Raw genomic sequence first — 22,155 nt, 5'->3', positions numbered from 1 at the left:
TCCTTTGTTTCAATTGATCCTCGCCTTTCCCATCACTCGTTGCTCATTAATAATCCCCAAAGCAGCTGCTTCCCCCCCTTGCCAGCTCAACCTGCGATGCCGGAGGCTTCCGCGGGGGTTTGCAGGCAGATCTGGGCATCGCTGCAGGTCTCTGCTTTATAATAAACAAGATTTTTTCCTCCCAAAGTGTGGTTAAACCTGACTAAGAGCAGGGGAAGGACATAGCGGGGGTATCACCCGGGTCAATCAGAGCAATGGAAGCTGCTTATCCAGGGTGGGGGAGAAATTTGGGCTGAGCCAGGCCTAAGGGAGAGGTCACTCTTTGGGGCTGGTATCAGGCTAAGCCAGGCCTGGAGCTGAGCCCTGCTCTACCCACAGTGCTGTTATCTGCGGCTCCCTCTGCTCAGGAAGGGCAGCCAGGGGGGTTATCGGCGCTGCCCGTCCCCCCGGTGAGGGGTCCCTGTGTCCCCACCCTGCGGAGCCACAACGGGGGTCTGGGCTGGGGGAGCACCCCGGCTCCCCACCCGCTGCGCTGCTGGCCCGGAGCAACCTGACATCGAATTCCTCTGGGAGTCCTGCAGTAAAGCCCTTGGCACGGCTGGGGCAGATGGGGGGGCTCCTTCCTCGCTGGTGTCACCCCGGGGAGACTGCAGCCCCTGTGCCCTTTTCCTGACCGCCAGGGGGTCCCGGAGGGGCTGTTCTCCCCGTGATGCTGAGCTGTTCCCACTCCCCATCCTGGTGCACCCCAAACCCACCGGTTCCCTCAGTGCTCCCCCCACAAGCTCAGACTCACCAACCCCAAAACATCCCCATTCTTAGCCGCTCTCACCCCCAAACCTGGACTTGGGGCTCACCCCACCTCCTCTCCCCAGTAGCCTCAGGTCCTGCACGACCATTGCTCACCCCCTCACTTCTCCTTTGCATTCCCCGCCCCGAGCTGCAGACAAACCTCACAGCACACGGCAGGAGCCCCCACCGGTTACCCACAGCCATCTGACCCCCCCGCAGCATCCCTGGTCCTTCCGGCGCCGCTTTTCCATCTGCATCTCACCCGGGATGAAGCAGAAGAGCCCGTGGCACAGGAGATGAGCAGCTACAGGCCTGGTTTGAGATAGAATTACAAAGGAAAAAACAAAGCCCAGAGAAGGACAATCAGCTGGGGATGCTCAGGGTTAATATAGCCCCAGGGTGGGGGGATTGGGATGGATCCAGGACAGCTGGGATGGGGCAGGGCTGAGACCCACAGCTGGGGTGGGGGTGTGGAGATGGGGGGCCCAGAGGAGATGTCCTCGCTCTGGGGGGCGTTTGGGGCTTCGGGGTGCATGGACCAGCCCGGTGGAGCCATTGTCACCCAGATCAGAGCCCCGTCCAGCCTGGCCTGGGATGTCTCCAGTTCATCCACCGACTCTCTGGCCAACCTGGGCCAGGCTCTCACCGCCCTCAGGGCCAACAATTCCCTCCCGTAGCCGCCCCACGGCTGGTACTTGCCCACAAGGGGCATTTCCAAGCCAGGACCAGGCTGCACCGTGGGCAAACCCGGGGGGTCCCGCCGAGCCGCCAGCCGTGACTCTGATCCCCTCCTGAACTGCAAAGCTGGTCTTAAATCATCGCGGGAAGGCTGGTAAAAGCCTCGGTGCCTTCAAGCATGAAATACAAAGCACTCACCGCCCCTTTCAGCCTCTTCCCCGAGTGCCCGGCTCACCGCATGAAACCTTTTATACCCCCCTCCCCGTTTTTCCCCGGCAGCCCGGAGAGCGCCAGCGAACCACGAGCAGCACCATCCCCAATTGCTCCCTGCTTTTATTATTAAAAAAAAAAAGAGGAAAACCAAGGCTGCGTTTACCTTTCTCACCTCTGAAATAGCGTGGAGGGTGAGGAGGAGGGATGGGAGGACAAATCCTCCACCCTTGACCCTTCCCTGGTGTTTCACCCCAAAGCCAAACGTGCGGAAGGGTTTGATTTGAATGGGAAGGGCTCAGGGAGGCATTTTGCAACAAGGGAAGGACCAACTGATCATGGAATCGTAGAATCATTTTGGTTGGAAAAGCCCCTCAAGATCATGGAGTCCAACCATAACCCAGCCCCGGCACTGCCCCATGTCCTGAGAACCTCCTGTCCGTCTGTCCAGCCCTCCAGGGATGGTGACTCCAGCACTGCCCTGGGGAGCCTTCGGTGGGGGAGAGCAGGCGAGCTCCCTGCCCTCTGCCAGCATCTTTCATCCCAGCACAAACGTGCTCACATTTAAAGCGTAATTACCGCATGAGTCAGCCCTTTGAGCAAACACCCGATGGCTCCATCCCTGTGCACCCCAATTCCTCCTGCAGCTCCCCCTGTGCCCCCCAAATCCCAGGGATGTGGGGTTTGGGGGGTGCAGAGCATCGTGTCCAGCCCCTGGGGACGGTGATGCTGGCGAAGGGGCCGTGGTCCAGCATCCCGGGTTGGCGCTGCCGGCGAGCGCCCGGGAGCAGGGGAGGGCCGGGCGGCTGCGATTATTCAATCTGGAGCAACCCTGACCTGCTGACAAAGGCAGAGTTATTTTTAAAAAGCAGCCACTCAGCAAAATTCGCCTCCGCCGCCTGTCCTGTGCTGCCCGCGGGAGAAACCCGTCCCTGCAAACGCGCCTCCTGGATGCCCGAAACGAGGGGCCGGAGCGCGGGCCCTGCCCCGCACCCCCCGGCCCCCTCCCCGGGCTCTGCTGGTGTTTTGGGATGTGCCACAACCTGCTCCCAGCGCTGCTTCCAGCCCCGTGTGTGCGGTGAGCCCGGGGCTCCCGCTGGGGTGGAGAGGGGGGTCCCCCATGCATCCCCCCCGGGCTCCCCAAAGCATCGCCCGCTCCCTTCACCCCCCATTGGGTAGGACCTTGGCGCTCCCACCTTGCAGCCTCCCCCTTTCGGCCCAAAAAGACCCAGAGGGGGTTTAATTCCCACTTACTAGTGTGGGGGGGCCCATTCCTAAAGGTTGTGCTCCCCAGCCCCACTCACCTTCACTGCCCCAGCGCCCTCCATCCCTTTTATTGCCATGATGTGAATTAATACCCATTTCCTGATGCTTTTATGGTTTCCTCCCAAATGGCTCTTCCATCAGGGAGATATTGGGTTACAGCAAATAACCGCAGTGAGGAACCAGCCCCAGCTCTGCCCGCTGCTGATCCCACCGGTGCGTTTGGGCACCTCTGGTCCCGCTCTCCCCCGACCGGTCCCTTCCCCAGAGCCAAACAGACGCTGCCAGCAGCAAATGACTCGCTTGGGATGGTGGGAAACACCCAGGACCCTCCTGGACCCTTGCACGGGGGTGAGGGGCTGCCTGAGCCCCCGAGATGTGGGGATTCAGGGGTGGCCCCAGTTTCGGGGCGGTTTCGGGGTGCCTGGTTTGGCTGCTGGGGCTCCTGCCTCGTCTCGCTCCGAGCGCACACACCTCTCGGGCTGGTTACTGTAGAAACGAAATTAGTACAGGGAGGGAATGCAATCCCAGAGCTAATTAAGGTAATTACAGCTTCACACCAGCTGCTCACGAGGCCCAAGGACCTTCTGTAACTTGTGGAGGGGCTCAGCCACTTGGGGGGAATTTGAACTCCAGCTCCGGGGGCTACGAGACTTCGGTGGCGCTTGGGATGGGCTGTGTCACCCGCCACCGAGGGCGACGCGGAGCTGGGGTGATGGACGACCCCAGATGTCCCAGCCCCATTGCAGCAGCGGGCCCCAGGCTGGGTCTGGGGTCCCTGGGGATGTTTGGTGCCCAGGGCATCCCGACAGATGTTGCACTTCACGTGTCACTTCGGCTTTTCAACCGGGGACACGCTGACCCGGCGGGGAGGGAAAGCGCAGCCAGGTCGGGGTCACCCCTGTCCCACAGAGTCACCCTGCGTCCCCAGGGACTGAGGCTGGGGGTGCGGGGGGGGGCAGGACGCAGGGCTGGGGGTGCCAGGAGTGTTTGGGGGGGAACATGGTGCTGGAAAATGGGACATCTGCCCCCGCGCTGCATCAACACACTGGGACCAGTGCACACCGGGGACAACGCAGGGATGGGGTGACCATGGCACTCAGCGCGGGGCCACCCCGGCGTTTGGGGGACAGGAGCAGCCGTGAAATGTTACAACCTAGCGGGTGCCTTCCCACAAAACATGGGTTTTGGAGCCGATTCCCAGCAGCGGCCCGGGGCGGGAGCCAGGGGAATGTGGCCAAACACGTTTGTGCCATGGCCGAAACTGGCCGGTGTCCTGGCTGCGGCGTGGGGACACGACCGCCGTGTGCCGCGGTGGCGGTGCCGTGTCGGCGCCGGGAGCGGGCGGTGATTCACCGCTTACCAGCACGTTTGATATTTATGACCCAGCTTCACTACGGGGCCGACATGAAATGTGGCGCAGGGAGGGGGGGAAATAAATCCAGCGGCGGCGCGGGGGACGGCAGCATCCCCCGTGAAACCCGATGGGTTTCCCCAGCCGCCTCCCCCCGGCGCTTTCTCCGGCTGCTGGATTTTGATGGAGGAAAATAAACGCTTGCAAAAAAATCCCTCACTCTCTCCTGGCTTGTCCCCGTTTGCCCTGAGCTTTGGCAGCTCCGCCAGCACGGGCTGCGATGCGGCGAGAACGGGGAGGGAGCGGGGAGGGAGGGGGCTCCCCCGGGGTGCTCAGCATCAATGGGGCGATGGGACTGAACCATGACCCCCCTCCAGCAAGGGACCCCCCTCCAGCATCCCGCTGCCCATGGCCTCGGAGAGTCCGGCCGCGATGTGGAGCTGCCCGAGGTGCATGAGAACTGCCCCAGCTCGCTGTGTGTGAGAGGCGGGAGCGGGGGCTGTGCGGTGGGGAGGTGGGAGGGAAGGTGACAATCCCTGTCCCACCCCGGGGAGGGTGGTGTGGGAAGAGACACAGCGCTGGGCTGGGGCTGGACCGAGGGAGGGGGACGGATCCAAGGCAGGATGGATCCAAGGCAGGATGGATCCAAGGCAGGATGGATCCAGGCAGCAGAACGGATTCAAGGCAGTGGGATGGATCTGGTGCCAAGGGAAGGAGCCAAAGAAGGACGGAGTTGGTGCGAAGGGCCGGATCCAGCGCAGAGGGCGGGGTCGGCTGCGGGAGGCTGGTTCTGCCGCAGGGGATGGAGCTGCTGCAAAGGGACGGATCTGAGACAGATGGATGTGACTCACAGTGACACGAGCACAGGGGTTTGTCCTCCCCCAGCCCTGCCATCAGCACGGGCCCGATCCCCTCTCCATCAGCATCGCAGGCAAACGGGCCCATCGTCCCCCAGCAGAGCCCCACCTGTGCCTCAGTTTCCCTGCGCAGCCCGGGGGGCAGAGGCTGCTCCGTCCCCATTTCCCTGCACGATTCCATCTGTCCATCCACCCTCCGGCATCTCAGCGAGGACGGGGGCTCCGACCTCCTCCCACAGCAGCCGGAGTGATGTGGGGCCGGCGTGAGCCGCCCCCCCGGGTTATTTATAACCACCTCCAAGTGCCGGTGTGCGGCGGCAGCTCCCGGGGATATTTTTAGCTCGCTGCAGGGAATCACGGCGGCGGGAGCAGCGAGAGGGAGCGATGGAGAGGTGCCGCAGCACGGAGCCCTGCCAGCATCCCTGCTCTGAAAGCCCCTGCCTGCAACGCCCTCCCTTTTCGGGGAGGAACCCCCCCCCGGGATGGCTGCAGGGTCATGCTTGGCCTTGGCATCATCGCATCCCTTAACAGCCTCCTGGCCCCCGAGGGACCGCGTGTCCCTGCGGCACCCGCTGCAAAAGCCATCAGAGGCAGGGGGGCTGCGCCCCGCACGGGCACCCCGGGGGTGCGGAGGGGGGTGGCGGCGGGGGGGCCGCGGGGGCTGCGCTGGCGGTGCCAGACGGGAAGACACGAGGCGAGCGGCGCTGTCTGCATCCATAATGGCCTCGCTGCCGCCGCCACGTCAACCCCCAGCGCCGCCGCGGGGACCCGGGCGAGGGCACCCCGGGGTGCAGCTCTGCTCCCCAACACTCACCCCAGCGCCACCCCTGCCCCCCGCCCCGAAAGGGTGCTCTGCAGCACCCGTGCAGCCACACGCACGCACACACACACACATGTGAACACACACACACACACACGTGCATCACCGGCACAGCAAGGACAGGGCATCCCTCACCAGCTCAGGGGACAGAGGTGCCACCCAGGCCGTGCGGAGGGACCCCTTGTGCCACCCCCCCATGCACAGGGATACCAAATGCGCCACTGCGACCCCCCCTACAGCCAGTGCTGGCAAAACCCCAAATTTGGCAGCCCCCAAGGGCCACTGCAGAGCATCTGGTGTCACCCCAGGCCTCAGGCACCCGGAGATGGGCACCCAGGAGCAGAGCTGTGCACCCCAGTCCAGGGACAGACAGACACCCCAGGGACAGACAGACACCCCAGGGACAGACACCCATCCCCAGAAGCGGCGCGTGGGGCTGAGGTGTGAAGCGCCGCCCTCCCATTCCAACCAGTTTCCTGGTTTATTTTCTCCCCGATTAGATTCCAGCTGGCAGGAGGCGCCTATAAATATACATAAGGGCTCATTTACATGCCAGTTTATTCGGGAGCAAATTCCACAGCTGCCTGGCAGACGGCGCGGTGCAGCGGGCGGGAGTCGTGCCCGAAACCAGCCGTGCCTCAGTTTCCCCGTCTGCAACCCAGGCTGGGGTGGGAACGGCTTTCCCCGCATTTTTTGGCGATCTATTCCTGGAAAGCCCAGGCTGTCATTATCAGGGCTATTTATAGCATGGTAAATGGGTTATTAATATAATTATTTGCAGCGTGGCAATGGGTAATTGCCCTGGGTGGGGGTGACACGCCGTGTGTGAGAAGGGGACGGTCTGAGCCCCAATCTGTCACCAATCAGGGGAAAAACTCACCCCCAAACCCCGGGGGGCATTGGGCTGTGCCTGGCAGGCAACGGGGTCCTATGGCAGAGCTGGGGGGGTCGCAGCTGGTGTTGGGGGGGGTTGGTTTGGCGCTGCCGTGGCCCCGGTGCTGGAGTCCAGCTCTTGTTTCGATCATTCTGATGAGCTGAGTCACAGCTGGGGTGCTGCTAATTAAATGTATTTCTTAATTAACAAGATCACAGAGAAGGGCTGCCAGCCCGGCTTGGCTCTCAATCACGGCTGACAGAGGCAGCTGCGGCCACCGAGCCCTGTGGTGTCATGAGTGTCCCCGTGCTCAGCTCTGCCCCCCCAGCAGCCTGTTTCTCCGCACGCAGAGGCCTGAGGATGAGGAGGGTCACGCTCAGCATCCTCCCACCCTGGTGGGCTCAGCCCCAGGCTGTCGCAGACATGGGGTGCAGCGAGTGTGTGGGAGCTCAGCAGCCCCCGCTCCTGCCCTGTGACTCAGGGCTGCTCCACGTCCCTCCCCCCCGCCTGAGCCCCGCCCCAGCCTGCCTATTAATATTCATAATTAGCCCCCGTAGCTGCTACTCACTGACCTCAAAGCACAACCTGAAGTAACCCACGTCCCGATGGGGAAATCTCCGCTCCCCACTGGATGGGGAAACTGAGGCACGGGAACTGGGGCAGGAGCGGCACCAGCAGCTTTCCCTGCTGCCCCGTAGGGCCTGGGCAGCAAAAACCACTGAGGAGGTGCCTACAGCGTGATGGTGATGCACGGAGAGTGGGTGGAGAGGGTTTTCCTGGGAAAAAAGAAAAGAAGATTAAAATAAACGAATAAATAAATAAATAAAGATAAAATAAAAATAAAAGGAACAAAAAAAATAAATAAAAGAGCCCATTCTGGCCCCCCCAGCCTGAGCTCCACCCCACGGCGATGGGTCGATACCCCTGTGGGAAGCGGGGGGCTGCGCTCGGGGGGGGTTTCGCGTGGGCAGCCGTGGTGCTGGGGCTGCCGCGAGGTTTGGCAGTCTGGTCATGTCCTGCCGGCGAGAGCAGCAGGACTGAGTCACGTTCCAGCGGCAGCGGTGACTCACGGCCGCCCCAGCCTCCCGGGTGCAGCCGGCACATTGCAGAGATTCCTGGATGGAGGCAGGAAAATGAAATTAAATAATAACAACCGCCAGCTCAGCCCTCCCCAGCTCTCCCCCCAGCTTTTCCTTCCTCCAGCCTCCTGCAACACAGGCGCAAACAGCGAATTCCTGCGCCACCGGGAAACACCTCCCGCCTCGGCAGACACCGAGATGCACGACCTGGTTCTCAGCTGCACGAAACGCCCTTTGCCAGCAGCCTGCGGAGACCCCGAAAAAGAGGGGGAGCTGCACCCCCAAAAGCTCCCCCCAGCCTGGGGGCACCCTGGCAATGGTGTTTTCCCAGCATGGTGCAAAGGGGGTGCAGCTGCGTGGATCCTGGGGTCCCCCTCCTGCTTTTATTGCTCCTGGGGGGTTTGAGGGGGATGCAGAGCAGGATGGGGGCACGCCAGCCCTGAGCTGCCACAATCCTCACTGTGTTGTTTTTTGTTTGTTTGTTTGTTTTTTTGTTTTGAGGGGAGGATCATTACAGCTATTTTGCATCATTTAATATCCCATCCTTAAATCCCACACCCAGGGGTTGCCCCCAGCCTGGGGGAGATGGGGGTCCCTGGTGCCCCCCACAGCCCTGGGCATGGCAGGAGGAGGATGGTCCAGGGATGGTTCTGCCAGCCCAGCTCCTATAGAACCCCATCGCGGGTGTTATAGAGTATAAGCCCCTGCATCAGTGATGCAGTCCCTGGAAACCAGCCCCTATAGAGCAGGAAATCCCATCCCACAGCAGAGCGCAGCCCCTATAGGCACCTGCAATCAGCAAGCGAGAGAATATACCCAGTAGAGCCATCCCTATAGAGAAGGAATGCCTGCCCTATAGAGAAACCCCCATAGAACCTGTCCCTACAGATGAAGAGCCTCCAGCACACAGAGCAGTTCCCAGAGCAGCCCTGCATGTCAGGGGGTTCTATAGGGCCCATATGGGCCCCATGCTTGGGGGGCACATGAGGGACGTTCCTGGGGAGCAGGGGGTGACCAAGGGACATCAAAGCCTCAGCAAAGTGGCGGCTGCACCGGCGTCCGCTCCCCTTCCCCGCTGGCTTTTGTCACCAAAGGGTGGCCCAGCCGGCGCAGCTGCGGCGAGCGCCTTGCGCGAGGTTTTTTGGTCAGTGCTTACAAGAAGAGGCAGCGGGGGGGGTCTGTGGCCGGGGGGGATTCCGGTAAGTGGCCTCCGAGCCTTCCTCATTCTCGAGAATAGGAAACTGCGTGACTTCTCCACAGGGTTTCGCTTTCTGCGCGGGGAGGCGAGAGGCCAAACTGCTCCGCTTGACCATCACTGCGGCGCGGCCAGGGGACTGAAAAAGCACGGGAAGGGAAAAATCCATCAGTGGGTTTGCTGCAAGTTTTAGATGCAAAAATCCCTTTATTCTTTTTTTTTTTTTTCTAGGGGGGAATCTCAAAACCCCATGAGTTGGGTCTCACACCAACTTGTTTTGGGGATGCTCAGTACAGCCCTGGTGCCCCATGTCCCCTCCATCCCTGTCACACACACGGGTGCTGCAGCAGGATGGTGGTCCCTGAAAGGGGTGGGCAGGAGCCGGTAAAAATAGCACCCAGGTGCCCTCTGCCCCAGGAGCGATTTTTCGTTCAGTAAACAGGAAATCTATTCTTAGGCCCATTCATGAGCTGACGGCAGCTCCCGCTCCGGGCGTGTTTTGTTCCTCGGTGACACAGGGTGACGCCGAGGCGGCCGCTGCGCACAACCTGCCAGCCCCACGGGCTTCCCCGGCTTGCTCCTTCCCTCCAGCACCTCTTCCCAGGGGCGCTGGGGTTTCCCCTGAGCAGGAGGGGGTGGTGGGAGGTGAGGGCGGTTTTGGGGTGATGCTCTTTGCCTGTGGGCTCAGCCCCACGTTGGTGACACCCCAAGGGGCAGTTGCTTCGGCAAAGCTCTGCCCCCCACACCCAGCTCCTCTCCCCATTCCTTGATGATTTTCTTATGTTGCAGGAGGTAAAGCCACCAGGGTTTATCCTTCCCTGGGCTGAGCTGGGTAGGTCAGAAGGATGATGCTCACGGGTTTCTCCTGGCGCCACGAAGTGACAAAGGCTGTGGGTCACCTTTACTCGCCACCCCTTCCCCCAGTGCTGTCCCCATTTGCAGTATTTGGCCCCAACTCACTTCCCTTCCTGCTCATTAAGCCCAGTGACACCCCCGGGCTCAGCCTGAGGCTGCTGGGCTGGAGCCCTCTGTGCCTTCCGGGCCCCCCGCACAGGGCTCCCCCAGGCCATTTAGCCCCTGGCAGGCTCTGAAGTGGCATCTTCTGCTTGGGCAACATTTTTGAGGAGTTACAGGATGTGGAGAGAAAAATGTGGGGCTGCAGCATCTCCCAGCATCGCTGCCCTGCACCAACACCAGCTGTGGACCCAGCCTTGTCCCCAAGTGTCCCCTCCCTGGGAAATGGGTGACTGAGGGAAGTACAAGGGTAGAAGGTGCTTGTGAACAGGATGGGGTGCAGGGAAGGTCAGGGTGGGCAGGAGTGCAGGCTGGGGGTGTCTGTGGGTCAGGGTTACCCCCACACCATGGGACTGCAGCAACATGAGGCCAGGACTGGTGACAGGCTGGGACAGGGACACCCTATACCCAGGACTAGTGTCCTTGAGCTGGGTGAGTGACAAGCTGGGTCCCTATGGGGTGTCAGATTAGGGGATGTGGAGTCCCAGTGAGAATCCCAAAGCACGCTCCAGAAAATACACCCCCCAAAAAATGCTCATTGGACTGCACACGAGGGTTTCAAGGAGGATTTATCACTGCAAATCCAATTCCTCAAATGTTTTCACAACACCGAGCATCCCTCTGCACCATCCACCGCCCAGCCAGGCTCGGGAAGGCTGAGGTGTTGCTGCCCTCGGGCGGCAGCCAGCGGCAGGGCACGGTGGGGTGCGGGTTCCCCAAAACCCCCCGGCCCTCCCGTTCGGGTACCCTCATCATCTCCATCCAGTGCAGAGAGCAGGGAGGGAGGGGAACTGGGGGCCAGGCTTGTCCGTGTGGTGGCAAACGTGCCCCTTCCTCACCCTTTTTGTGATGAAAAAACAAAATGTAGAGAAGTTGGGATCTGCCGTGAGCAGGATGGGCCAGGGGAGTTTTGACACCAGAAAAATCATCTCCAGAGCCTCTACAATGAGAAGAGAAATGGAGGAGAGTTAAAGACTTGCTGGGGAGCTGTGAGAGAAAACCCCTGGGTCTGGCACCCACGGGGAAGCCACTTGTGCCGTGGCTGCTGCCCTCCCCTGGACACAACCCGAATGGCCCCAAATGCTGCATAAGTGCCTGTGACACGGTCGGGCCCTTGTGGGGACAGAGGGACAGCCAGCCGACTCCTTTATTGCTCCATGACAGCGGGACTGGGAGCTGCTGGGACCCGTAGGGATCTGACAGCTCCCCTGGTCACTGCAGGTCTCCCTGGGAGATGCTCTAGAGGGACCATCCTTATCCTGAACCACCTCCCACCGCCCCACTGACCTCCACAGACCCTGCAAGGGCAGATTAATCCCTCTCCTTGCTGGAGAAGGGTCAGTCCAAGAGGTTTATCCGAGGGCACAGGGCAGCTGGTGAAAGAACCCAGGTATCCTGATGCCCGTGTACAACATCAGGGGCTGAAATTTCCCCCCAAACCCACCCCTCAGTCCCTACAACCAGTCAGAGCTCTTACTCTGTGCATCGTCCCGGTACAGGGACTCAGGAGGTGGTTTTCAGATATAATCTTTCAGGAGGAGTTTGTAGCATGGGATCCTCTGCACAGGTTCCAGCATGTGGTGCTGCAGCGTCAGGTTAGTGCAGACCTTCCTCTTCTGGGGAGAGAGACAGAGACAGAAACAGTGACCATGGCAGCTCCCACTGCTTCCCCCTCGCAGGGAGATTTTGGGGAGTGCTGCTGCAATCCCCCAGCCTGACCTGGATGTCAGCAACGAGCTCCTGGACGGGAGGCATTTGAAAGAACGGAGGCATTTGAAGCTGAGCCCCCGCTGAGCCTGCTGTTCCTCCCTCTCGTGCTCCGCTTGGTGCCTGGCAGCCATCTGGGAGAGGCTGCTGGGGGATACTGGAGGCTGCTGGGCTGCCTGGTTGCAGGAGCAGTCTGGCCACGCAGATCCTGCTTGTGCCACGAAGAAAATTCCCAGCCCTGCCATGGGGCAATCAGTGCGATCACTCATCTGTTCGCCAGCGCTGATGCTGCTCTGCTCTGCTCCAGCCTGGGCGCTGAGAGCCCGCACGTCCTCCCAGGGGGGCAGGATCCAGCCCCTCTCCTCCAGTGCCCCCTGTTGATGTGGTGCATCCCCGTCCCACTCTAGAAAAGCACGGCTCTGCCGCTTATCCCACCCACAGGCGTTTATTTCCCTCTGCGGTGCTGGCACAGCTCAGGCTTTCCGCCTGCGGTCACCACGGAGCCAAAGCAGGGAGCCAGCGGCCTCGGGCATGAGGCTTTGAAAGCCAAACAGCCCAGAAGTGTCAGCCAAGGAGAGGGTTTGTGTACGTGGTTTTGCAGAGGAATAGGATTTTTTTGCTGGTTTTCCCTCTTCCCTTTTCTGGCAAAGACAAGGAAAATGGGTCCAGAGCGGGCACAAGGGAGAAGCCCACAGGGCACAGGCCATGAAGGTGACAGCGAGTTGTCACCCAAGAACTGGTCCCTGGGGTAAATGGCTCTGGGTAGAAACTGGGAAGACATCCACTGCCAGCTTAAACCCACTGCTGAGATCTGACAGGGAACTTCTCTCTTTCTATACGTGCTGACTTGAGCTAAACTGTTTTCTTTCCCAGAAAACTCATTTCCAGGTTCCTCAGCTTCCTCCAAAAGTCATTAAGTCACTTTTATTTCCTCTAAATCAAACTCCCGCTTCACAATAAACAACAGACACACCACGGTGGGGAAATGGAAGCAGATCAAATGCTGTAAATGGTTCCAAGGCAACATCATCACAGGCCAAATTTCAACTGTGGGACCATGGGGACAATTAATTTGCTCTGGAGCCACCCGGAGCACACAGCCCTGGGGCAAAGTGTGCAGTGGAGGTGCAGGAGAAGCTCACAGGGCACTAGGAAATCTTGTCCCTCTTTAGGAAGCGCTGCAAAACTCATCTGCCCAACCGCCCAGACTCACCCCAAACCTCAGAATTACTCCTGCACCAGGGCCAAGGCAGATCAGAGCGACCATGTTGTCTGCAGTGCTGTTTTATGGAGGTGCGAGGCAGTCCAAGGACCTTCTCTCACCCTCAACGCCATTCTTCCTCTTCCCTTTCCCAGGAGACATCGCTGCAAACACCCGGACAGCCCGTGGCTGGTGCTTGGAGCTCGGATCCTCCCAGCTGCTCAAGCAGCCGCTTCCAGTGAAGGCCCCTGCCCACACATCTGCAAACTGAACTCCTTTTCCCCAGCAGCAGGGGAATTTGCCCACGTTTTGGGGGGAATTCGGCATGTGCTCCAAGCAGCAGCACAACCAAGGGTGCGTGGGGCAGGAGGGGTGTGGGGGAGCCCAGACACGGGGCGCGCTGGCCCGGGGTCCCCTCAGGGCCACGGCTGGGCCGGGAGGGCCCTGCGGTGATGGCAGGAGGGCCGGGCAGGGGCTCGGCAGCCCTGCAGGCCCCACAGCCCGGGCCTCGGGTGCGTCCTGCTGCAGCCCGCCCTCCGAGGAGAGCCCTCGGGCAAGCAGAGCGCAGGGCCCGGCCCCGCACCGCTGCCCGCCCGCCTCCCCGTCCCGCCCTCGGCCATGGCCGCCGCGTCCCCTCCCTCACACCGCGCCTCCAGCCCCCCTCCCGCAATGGTTCCGCCCGCATCCCCCCCCGCCCTTCACGCAATGGTTCCGCCCAGCGCGGTGGCGCAAGGCGCCTGCGGGCAACGCATGCGCAGTGGCGGCGGGGCCATGGCGGCGGAGGCGCCGCTGCCCCCGGCGGCGCGGGCGCCCCCTGGCGGTGCCGCGGGGCGGGAGGCGGCGGCGGCCCCGGGCGGGGGGGCGGCCCGGGCCGAGGGCACCGAGGGGCTGTTCGTGGTGCTGGGAGCCGGGCTCACCGCCGCCAGCCACCCGCTGCTCTACGTCAAGCTGCTCATCCAGGTCCGAGGGGCCGGGGGGGGGTGGGGGGGGTCACCGGGAGGAACGGGAACCCCGTGTATAACGGGGGGTCGGGGCCCCGATACCATGAAGGGAGGGGGACATCTATATAGTGCCCCTCTGAAGGCCTCTCTGAGCCGGGGGCCGCTGTATGTACAGCCCCACCTGTTTATAACAGGATGCAATGGGGTCACCTGTATAATGGGGGGGAACACCCCTATATATTGGGGCAATGAAGACCCCCCTGCAAGAACCCCCATGTATAACGGGGGTGAGGTCACTCTGTATAATGGTATCACTGGGAGGGCGAAAGCAGCTGTAAAATGAGGAGATCTATAGGAGGAGAGGATACCCGCTACAGCAGAGACCCCCTATAGAATAGGAAGCCCTATGTGATGAAGGGATGAGCACCCTTGTACAACGGGGACTCCTTTAATACAGGGGCGTGTGACAGCAGACGGGGACACCCTGTAGAGTGGGGGGCCCCACAGGACAGGGGGTTGGGGATACCCTGTGCAATAGGGACTCTATATGATGAGGAACAGGAAACCCCTATAGAACAAGCATCCTGAGAACCCTTCCGTAACAGGGGCCCCTATAGGGATGTGGGGATGTGGGCAGGGACTTGCTTACCAGGTTTCTCTTGCAGGTTGGGCATGAGCCGCTGCCTCCAACCGTCGGCAGAAACGTGCTGGGAAGGAAAGTCCTGTACCTGCCCGGCTTCTTCACCTACGGTGAGTGACCATCCCAGCCCAAAAATGGGGCTGGGAGACTCCGGGCCAGCCAAGCCAACCTCCAGCAGTGCTCCTGCGCTCATCCTGTGAGACGTAAACCACTACAACCAGTTGAAAAACCATCAGATTTACCCACCTGTTGTTGGGGACAAGGAGGTGGTGGCCCCAGCGCTGGTTGCTCTGTGTTTGCCCCACAGCAGAGGGTCCGGGGTGGGGTGGGTTTGGGTGCTGTGGGTTTGTTGGTGGGGGGGTTTTGCATGTGTTGGAGAGGCTGTTTCCTCTCATCTATCCTTCCAGATTAGTTATGACAGGGAATACTTAAGGATTCTTTGCATCCTATATGAAATTTATTTAGGATTGTTCTAATAAATCACTTACGGTGGGACCGCGGAGCGGCTGCTGTGCGGCGCTGAGCTCCGGCACGGTTTTGGCTGAACACCGGAGGCGTTTGGGGCGCTCAGCCGGTTCCCCACTGACAGCAGCCTGGTTTTTTCTTCCCCAGCCAGACACATCGTGGAGGTGGATGGGAAAAGAGGCCTCTTCCGCGGCCTTACTCCTCGCCTCATCTCAAGCACTTTATCAACCATCACCAGGGGGAGCGTGAAGAAGGTAAAGGTCGGCTTCTCTCTCCATAAATCAGTTTGCTGGGCCGGCCAGTGCTACCGCAGCGGAGCCCGGGAGCCGTGGCTGCATGTGGAGGAATAATTTGCCCATCACCTCTCTCCATCTCCTACGGGCTTTGAATTCTCCTCCAGGACAGGAGGAAAAAGGTGCCCGTATCCCTAGAACTTATTTTTTAAACAGTTTTAATTTAATTTGAACAGTCAGTTTTATCTTCTGTAAGCAGTTTCATAACCCATCTCTTCCCCCGTTTTACTTGCCATCCTTCCTTCTCCTGTGTTCCTTCTTGCCTGTTTTTCTTCCCCTATCTCAAATGCAACTGCTCGTGGTTTCCTCCTGTCCTCAGACACTGAGGGTTTGTGGGTCAGCGTCTCCATCACTTTTGACTGTGTTCCTTCTCTCCCCACTCAGGCCTTTCCACTGGAAGACATGGAGCACGTTTCTAACAAGGATGATGTGAAGACCTCCCTTAGGAAAGTGGTGAAAGAGGTGAGAAGCAGATATTGAAAATCAGGGAGATCACATTGGGGATGTGCCTGGGGAGCAAAGGAACCTTAAACTGTAGGTGAAGTTACTTGGAGAGAAGCTCTGGGTGAACAGGCCATGTATTTAGTAGCCACTCTGTGTCCAGCTATGAAATCTTTTGTAGGAATAGAGGTTTACCGTGAGCAACAGATCTCAAAAGAGGGACCCGCGGTGTGTGTTGTTGCATGGAGGGAAGGGGCCTGACCTGCATGGCTGGAGAAACGCAGCTTTTCATCCAGTTGTGGTTTTCTTCTCCCCAGACCTCTCACGAGATGATGATGCAGTGCATGTCCCGGCTTGTCTCGCACCCGCTGCACGGTGAGTCCTGTCCCGCAGCTCCCTCCGGACTGAGGATCACCCCAAAACCCCTATTTACTCGATGCACTTCTGTCAGAAACAGCTTTGCACAAAGCTGCAGAGCAGACACAGGGCTGCGGGGTTGCTTGGGGAGACTGATGTTTGGGGTGGCCTTGGGGACCAACCCATTCGAGCGGTGCTCTCTTCCCATTCATTCAGAGCTTGTCCTAGAGATCCCACTGGGATTAGGGCCAGAAATCCTTCCCATCCCATACAAACTAGGGGAGGGCACCGTTTCCTAACGAGTCTCGCAGTGATAAGGACCACGGAGAGGAGCTGGAGATGAAGCCAGTCGAGGGGAGGGAGGGCAGAATGGACAGGTTGCGTTTTCCTTTGCCTCCATTACAACCCAAACTGGATTTGTTTCTTTGCCAGCCCTGTGTTTCTTTCCTCCTAGTGATCTCCATGCGCTGCATGGTCCAGTTTGTGGGCCGGGAAGTCAAATACAGGTGAGTGGCTGCAGTTCGGAAGGGTTTGGCGAGTTCCCAGAGCCGGGACAGGGTCCTTGGGCTGAGAATCAGCCTAATCAAACCTTTTTATGTGTCATGGTTGCGGCACGTGTATCCACTCACACAAAGCCAAGCAGAGCTCTTGTGGCTACAGCATTTAAACCATTCTCAGTGAGCTGAGCGTTGTCCCAGGCATTTTTGCAGACTGGGAGAGCACAGGCATGACCCTCCTTGAGGGGAAGGAGCAGGACGGAGCTGCCCGCTGCATCACTGGCACGACGGCTGGGGGCTGCAGAGCCCCGTGGGATGGAGATGGAGCGACCCCTGCACTTGTACAGCTCCTGTCCTTTCTTGCAGCGGCGTGTTCAGTGCCATCGGCAGGATATTTAAGGAAGAAGGGATCCTGGGATTCTTTGTGTACGTGAGTTGTTGTTTTGATACTTTCTCCTGTCATCCGAAGGCGCTGATCGCTCTGCCGGCCTCAGAGTTGCGCTGAGCTTACTCTTCTGAATAGTAAATAATAGTAAAGGCAGCTCCAAAGTTTCAGGAGGGATTATGAGGCCGGATGCCTTCAGCTCTGCAATCAGAAGATTTGGGCCTCCAGGTGGAATGTGAGCTCATCAAGAGGTGACCAACAATCACAGGAGGTCTCACCCTGTCCTTCCCTGAGGGGAAAGGCCCAGGGGTCTGCAGAGACCCCATCAACTGAGTGTCACCGCATCTTCCTTTTGCAGCCCACAGCTTCTCTGCAGCCCCAAATCTCCTCCGTTAAATACAGATTCCTCTGGGATGTTCCCTGTGCGCAGCGCCCGGCATCCCTCCCTGTCCTCCACCTCCTGAGGAAATAATGTGAAAGGAGCCACTGCATTCCCTTCCTCCATGTAAAATAAACACCGTTAGTGGCCTAATTAAACTTAATAGTTCACAGGAAAGGCTTTAACACAACCCGGAGCGTCTCAGGAGGGCTCTGAAGTTAAACATGCTCTACAACCCCAGTAGGAAATCACACATCTGTGAGGGGACCATAAACTGCATCTGTAGGACCAAACCACAGCAGTTCTTCTAATGCACCCAAACGCATCCACTCCCTAAAAATCATTGCACTGCGCTTGTTTTGCACGGCGTTCTAACCTCTACATGGCTATAACAGCGGCACACGCTCGCTCTGGGTGCACGTCTGGCTGGAGATAAAGATTCTCAGGGGCTGCACTTACCTCGCTGCCCCTTGTGTCTGCAGCAGTCAAGCCGGGCCAAGATTTGGGGTAGAACAAAGGGACATGGCTGAGTCGTGCCCAAACAACAGATCCCAAACTTCCTACTCCAGAGCATCCCTGGCCCAGAGTCGCTGGCAGCACAAGCAGGACCGTGTTTGAAGGCCAGGAGAGCTCTTCCCCAAAATCTCCCCTTTTCCCTTCAGCTCTTCACAAAGTAAAGATGCATTTTCGGGGGGTGAGGGCGGGCTGGACACCTTGGAAAGCAGCACGAGGACCCTTTTACACCTCACTCCCCTCTTTGCCATTGCAGCGGTTTGGTCCCTCACGTCCTGGGGGACGTCATCTTCCTCTGGTGCTGCAATCTCCTGGCTCACTTCATCAACACCTACGCGGTGGACGACAATGTGAGTGGGAGCGCCCGGTGCAGGGTTTGGGGGCTCGTACCGAACACCTGCAGCTAGAAGGAGTTAATGGGAAGCTGGTGGCTGATTTAATACAAAGGGACACTGGGATAAAACGCTGTAAAAGTGCTAAAGATGCCGCGTCTGCTCGGGGCTGCGTTTCAGCTGCGGTGTAGGGGATTGGGTTTGGTGGCAAGTGTTCTCCTCGATTCTCAGCTGGGATGCAGCACGGTTACCGTTGCTTCCTGCCCCACACCCATCGTCTTGGGCTCAGAGGGGTGTCGTGTAGTGACAGTGACAGGCTGCTGTCACCCACCTGCTCCACAGTGGCTTTGGTTTCTCTTTCCAGTTCAGCCAGGCATCGGTGATCCGGAGCTACACAAAATTTGTGATGGGGGTACGTAGAAAAACGTGATTTCCCCTCTTCCTGCTGCTGTGGGGCGAGAGCTCGTGGTCTGGGGACAAAAGCTGGTCTGTACTTTATAGTCAAATATAACTTTGCCGACATGCAAAGGCTGGAACTAGCTTTCTTGACACAATGAACACCGGTTTTCTGTGCTTCCAGATCGCCGTGAGCATGCTGACGTACCCATTCCTTCTTGTGGGAGATCTCATGGCAGTGAACAACTGTGGGTATGTCCGTTACATGGAGATCTAAGGCTTTCCCTTCCTTTCTTCCAGCCCCTTGTTGTCTGAGTCCTCTGCTAAGGATCGTAAAGCTTTCATACAGAACCATAAACTAGATGGCACCTCGCAGAGTTGGCTCATTTCCTGTCCCAGGTTGCTTATAATTCTAGATCAGAGGGCACAGACAGGAACAGCATAAAAGCTCAAGTGGAGAGAAATTGGGAGAGTTGTGTTGGTATGGTTGGATCCGAACTAGATGGGCGGCAGAAGGGATGACGGGGACCATGCTGGCTGTGGCACAGGACCGAGCTGGCTTTCCCAGTCCCACTGCTCCAGCAGTCTGCATTTGTGCTTGTGGGATTGTGTAACGTCTCGATATTTGCTGGCTCTCAAAGGTGTAGTTACAGCATAGAGTCCTGGGCTCTTAACATATCCAGGTAACGCTCCTTGTTTGTACACTCCAGGGGTAATTAAATTACACGATCTGTTGCATTGTAAATAACGAACTGGTCATTTGGCCTTCAGCCCGGCGCGGACACGGCTTTGTGTCCTGGTTTACACTTAGCGCTGCTCTTGTGTTACCTGTCTGGATAACATGACATCGGCACAGACCGCTCAGCTCTCTCTTGTTGCCGTGCAGGTTGCGCGCCGGCCTCCCCCCCTATGCTCCCGCGTTCACATCCTGGATCCAGTGCTGGAGGTACCTCAGTGCTCAGGTGAGCTCCGGGCTCCCTCTGCTCCGTCCCTCTGGTTCTGGCACCAGTGCCCGGCAGTACTGGTCACCCCATTACATACCCCGAGCTCGCAGCCTGGGAACTTTTGGCCAATGTATTTCCCAGAGCAAAGCGAGGTGGCTCTGCCCTCTCTACCAGTCACCCCGGGGAAGTGCCCAACCCCAGCCCTCGAAGGGCTGAACCCCTCATTTCTCCTCCGGGGCGCTGGGGCCTTCAGGGGGCACAGGTCGGTCTCTGCTAAGCCAGCTGCAGGTCCCGGCTGGGTTTTGGTGTCACGGTGACGCAGGACGGCTGCGCTGACGCTGCGCTCCCTTCTCCGCTCCTCAGGGGCAGCTGTTCCGCGGCTCCAGCCTCCTGTTCCGCAGAGCGCCCGTGCCCGCCGCCCGCTTCCCCATCGACTGACTCCTCGGCAGGGACCGCTGATGAACTTGGACTCCTCTAGAAACCCCAAGCTTGTTTCGATATATATATTTTTTTCTTTTTCAATCCAAAAATCCATGGTGCCAGAGCAAGACACCCCCTCTCCAGCAAGACCGGCGACAAATTGCCTTCTGGAGATCGGGCTCCAGGCTCCAGCTGGACCAAATCTCCATCCTCATGACTGTCTCGACCGGGATGTGTATCAGAGCAGAAGGACGTTGTCTTGTCTCTTTGATCCAGGTTGTAGCTCTGGAATCACTGGGGAGGTCCAGAAAACCAGAAGATGTCCAAACACTAAACGATCCAGCCGTGAGATATGGGGACAGAAGGTGGTTTTGTTCTGCCAGAGCTCAGAAGCAGCAGATCTGAGGTTGCCTCGCTGGGATGGCATCGCCAGCTGACCAACCTCAACCCTGCAACCCGTATTGAAGGTTTTGAGGGTTCCTGAACACTGGGGAGCTCCCAGTCTCCCACAGGCCTGAAAGGGAAATCACAGGATCAAACAGCAAAGGGAAACTGAGTCCCACCACAAAGAGGAGCGCAGTCACAAAGAGACGGGCACGGCTCGGCTCCCGAAGCCCGGCAGCACCCTGCCGATTATGGACAGAAGGGTTACCCTCACGGCGCTGATTGCCTGGTAAAAAGGGATAAACCTCAAGCTGGCCAAAGGCTTGCGAGGGGTTGAGGGCTCCTCGTGCACCTGGGAGCTTGGCCAGCCCTCGCGGAGCAGAGCTCAGCAGCGCAGGATTCATCCTCAGCTCCCCAGATGAAGATATTTGCACCAGTCTGTGCTGTGACAGCAGCCAGGCAGATGTTTTCCCCACTTCGGTTCCCCCGTCAAGCGGTGTTTGCACAGAGCGGTGTTGCTGCACCCCTTGGGAAGAGGTTTTGGGGTCCTGGAGCGGGTTCCCACGTGCTGCTGCAGCAGGAACTGGGGTCGCATCCCATCGTGGTCCTCTGGGGACCCCAACCTGCCATTGCACAGGGGTTTTCACCACCAGACGGGTTTGATCCGCACCTCCCAGCGGGGTCTGTTCCCACCCAGTCCCGTCGGTGTCGTGAAGTCGGTGCCCTCTGTCCTCCCCCCTTCCAGTTCATGTTAAATTAACAGAAGTTAAATAACGCATGACCCTGCTCCCTAACACCAGAGATTGTTTCAAAGAGGATTTAACTATGCTCCAAAATACAGGTGTAAAACAACAACTCTTGGCTGGTTCTTTTTAAAAGTTTTCATGCTCAGAAACATGCTTTTACCCTCAAAATTAAGGCCATCCCATGCCTGTAAAACCTCCCACACCCCGTGCACAGCCCAGCTGCAGCCTCTGCAGTGAAACGTGCTGTTTCCTTTGAGGAATTTACCTTGTTCTGCACCAGAACGAGCATCCTGCCTCCTATTTCTGCCCAGTATCACTAGGGGACACAAACTTTGCTGGGAACACAACACTTGAATATAGCTTTTGGTCAACTTAAATGAAAACCAGGTTTTAAAGCTTCCAGTTCGCAGCCTCAGCCTGAAGCAGGAGCTGCCATTCGTGGGATAATGAAATATTTCCTTACCTCCCCTGTTTCTAACCGTGGTTCTTGTCCTGTGCTTCACTGGAGATATCCCCACCATGGGGACAGCGTCTGCACCAGGAGCAGAGGAGGAAACAACCCAAACCCTGGCTGAGTGCCCCCTGCCCTTAAATTGCTGCCTCGTTAGCGGGTGCTCAGCCCCACAGCTGGTGGGGACAGGGCCTCCTCCCACAGGAGGGGAGATTCGGTGTGAAATCCACCCTCAGGATAACAAATGAAGGGGCATAGGGGGAGGTTTGGGCCCGACACCTGGAACACAGCCAGGGATTTCTCCAAATACACCCCTAGTGCTGCCCCATCTGCCCAGGAAACAAACCTGGGTTTAAATATTGACTCTCTCCTGCACAAGCCCGGGCTGGGTGGAGGTGGCGGCTGTTCCGCGCGGTTTATCAAACAGAGATTGCCGGGACTTTGGCCTCGTGTGCTCCCAGCTGCCGGGGGGAAGAGCGGCAGCGACCGCCGCCGGGAGAGGGAAACTCAGGACAAGGCTGCGCGGTGGC

At 58.8% G+C, this 22,155-nt stretch overlaps 1 protein-coding gene and 2 long non-coding RNA genes across 5 annotated transcripts; 1 reads left to right on the top strand and 2 right to left on the bottom strand.

Moving 5' to 3' along the window:
* Positions 1-6,623: 6,623 nt before the first annotated feature.
* On the bottom strand, positions 6,624-8,014 carry LOC309447994. The gene is made up of 3 exons (XR_014185703.1): positions 7,768-8,014; positions 7,418-7,621; positions 6,624-7,024 (listed from the first exon to the last, which is right to left on the bottom strand). It is a non-coding gene; the product is annotated as an uncharacterized lncRNA (long non-coding RNA).
* A 2,678-nt stretch (positions 8,015-10,692) lies between these two features.
* On the bottom strand, positions 10,693-13,630 carry LOC309448046. 3 transcript variants are annotated; one of them, XR_014185715.1, is made up of 4 exons: positions 13,054-13,630; positions 11,853-12,078; positions 11,611-11,749; positions 10,693-11,073 (listed from the first exon to the last, which is right to left on the bottom strand). It is a non-coding gene; the product is annotated as an uncharacterized lncRNA (long non-coding RNA). The 3 variants fall into 3 exon arrangements; XR_014185716.1 differs by lacking the exon at positions 11,853-12,078 and having other exon boundaries at positions 13,054-13,626; XR_014185717.1 differs by lacking the exon at positions 13,054-13,630 and having other exon boundaries at positions 11,853-13,005.
* A 133-nt stretch (positions 13,631-13,763) lies between these two features.
* MTCH1 (mitochondrial carrier 1) lies at positions 13,764-21,300 on the top strand. Its single transcript, XM_082068933.1, has 12 exons — positions 13,764-14,001; positions 14,648-14,732; positions 15,235-15,341; positions 15,765-15,842; positions 16,139-16,196; positions 16,633-16,684; positions 17,042-17,101; positions 18,209-18,302; positions 18,649-18,696; positions 18,865-18,932; positions 19,567-19,642; positions 19,988-21,300. The coding sequence occupies exons 1-12, from the start codon at positions 13,792-13,794 to the stop codon at positions 20,060-20,062; spliced, it is 1,011 nt and encodes a 336-aa protein (XP_081925059.1). The 5' UTR covers positions 13,764-13,791; the 3' UTR covers positions 20,063-21,300.
* The last annotated feature ends 855 nt before the right edge of the window (positions 21,301-22,155 follow it).

This window comes from Streptopelia decaocto (assembly GCF_964273445.1).
Source record: "Streptopelia decaocto genome assembly, chromosome: 19".
Classification (NCBI taxonomy): domain Eukaryota; kingdom Metazoa; phylum Chordata; class Aves; order Columbiformes; family Columbidae; genus Streptopelia; species Streptopelia decaocto.
Note: the sequence above shows the minus strand (reverse complement) of the source record. Positions and strands in the feature narration are given on the sequence as shown.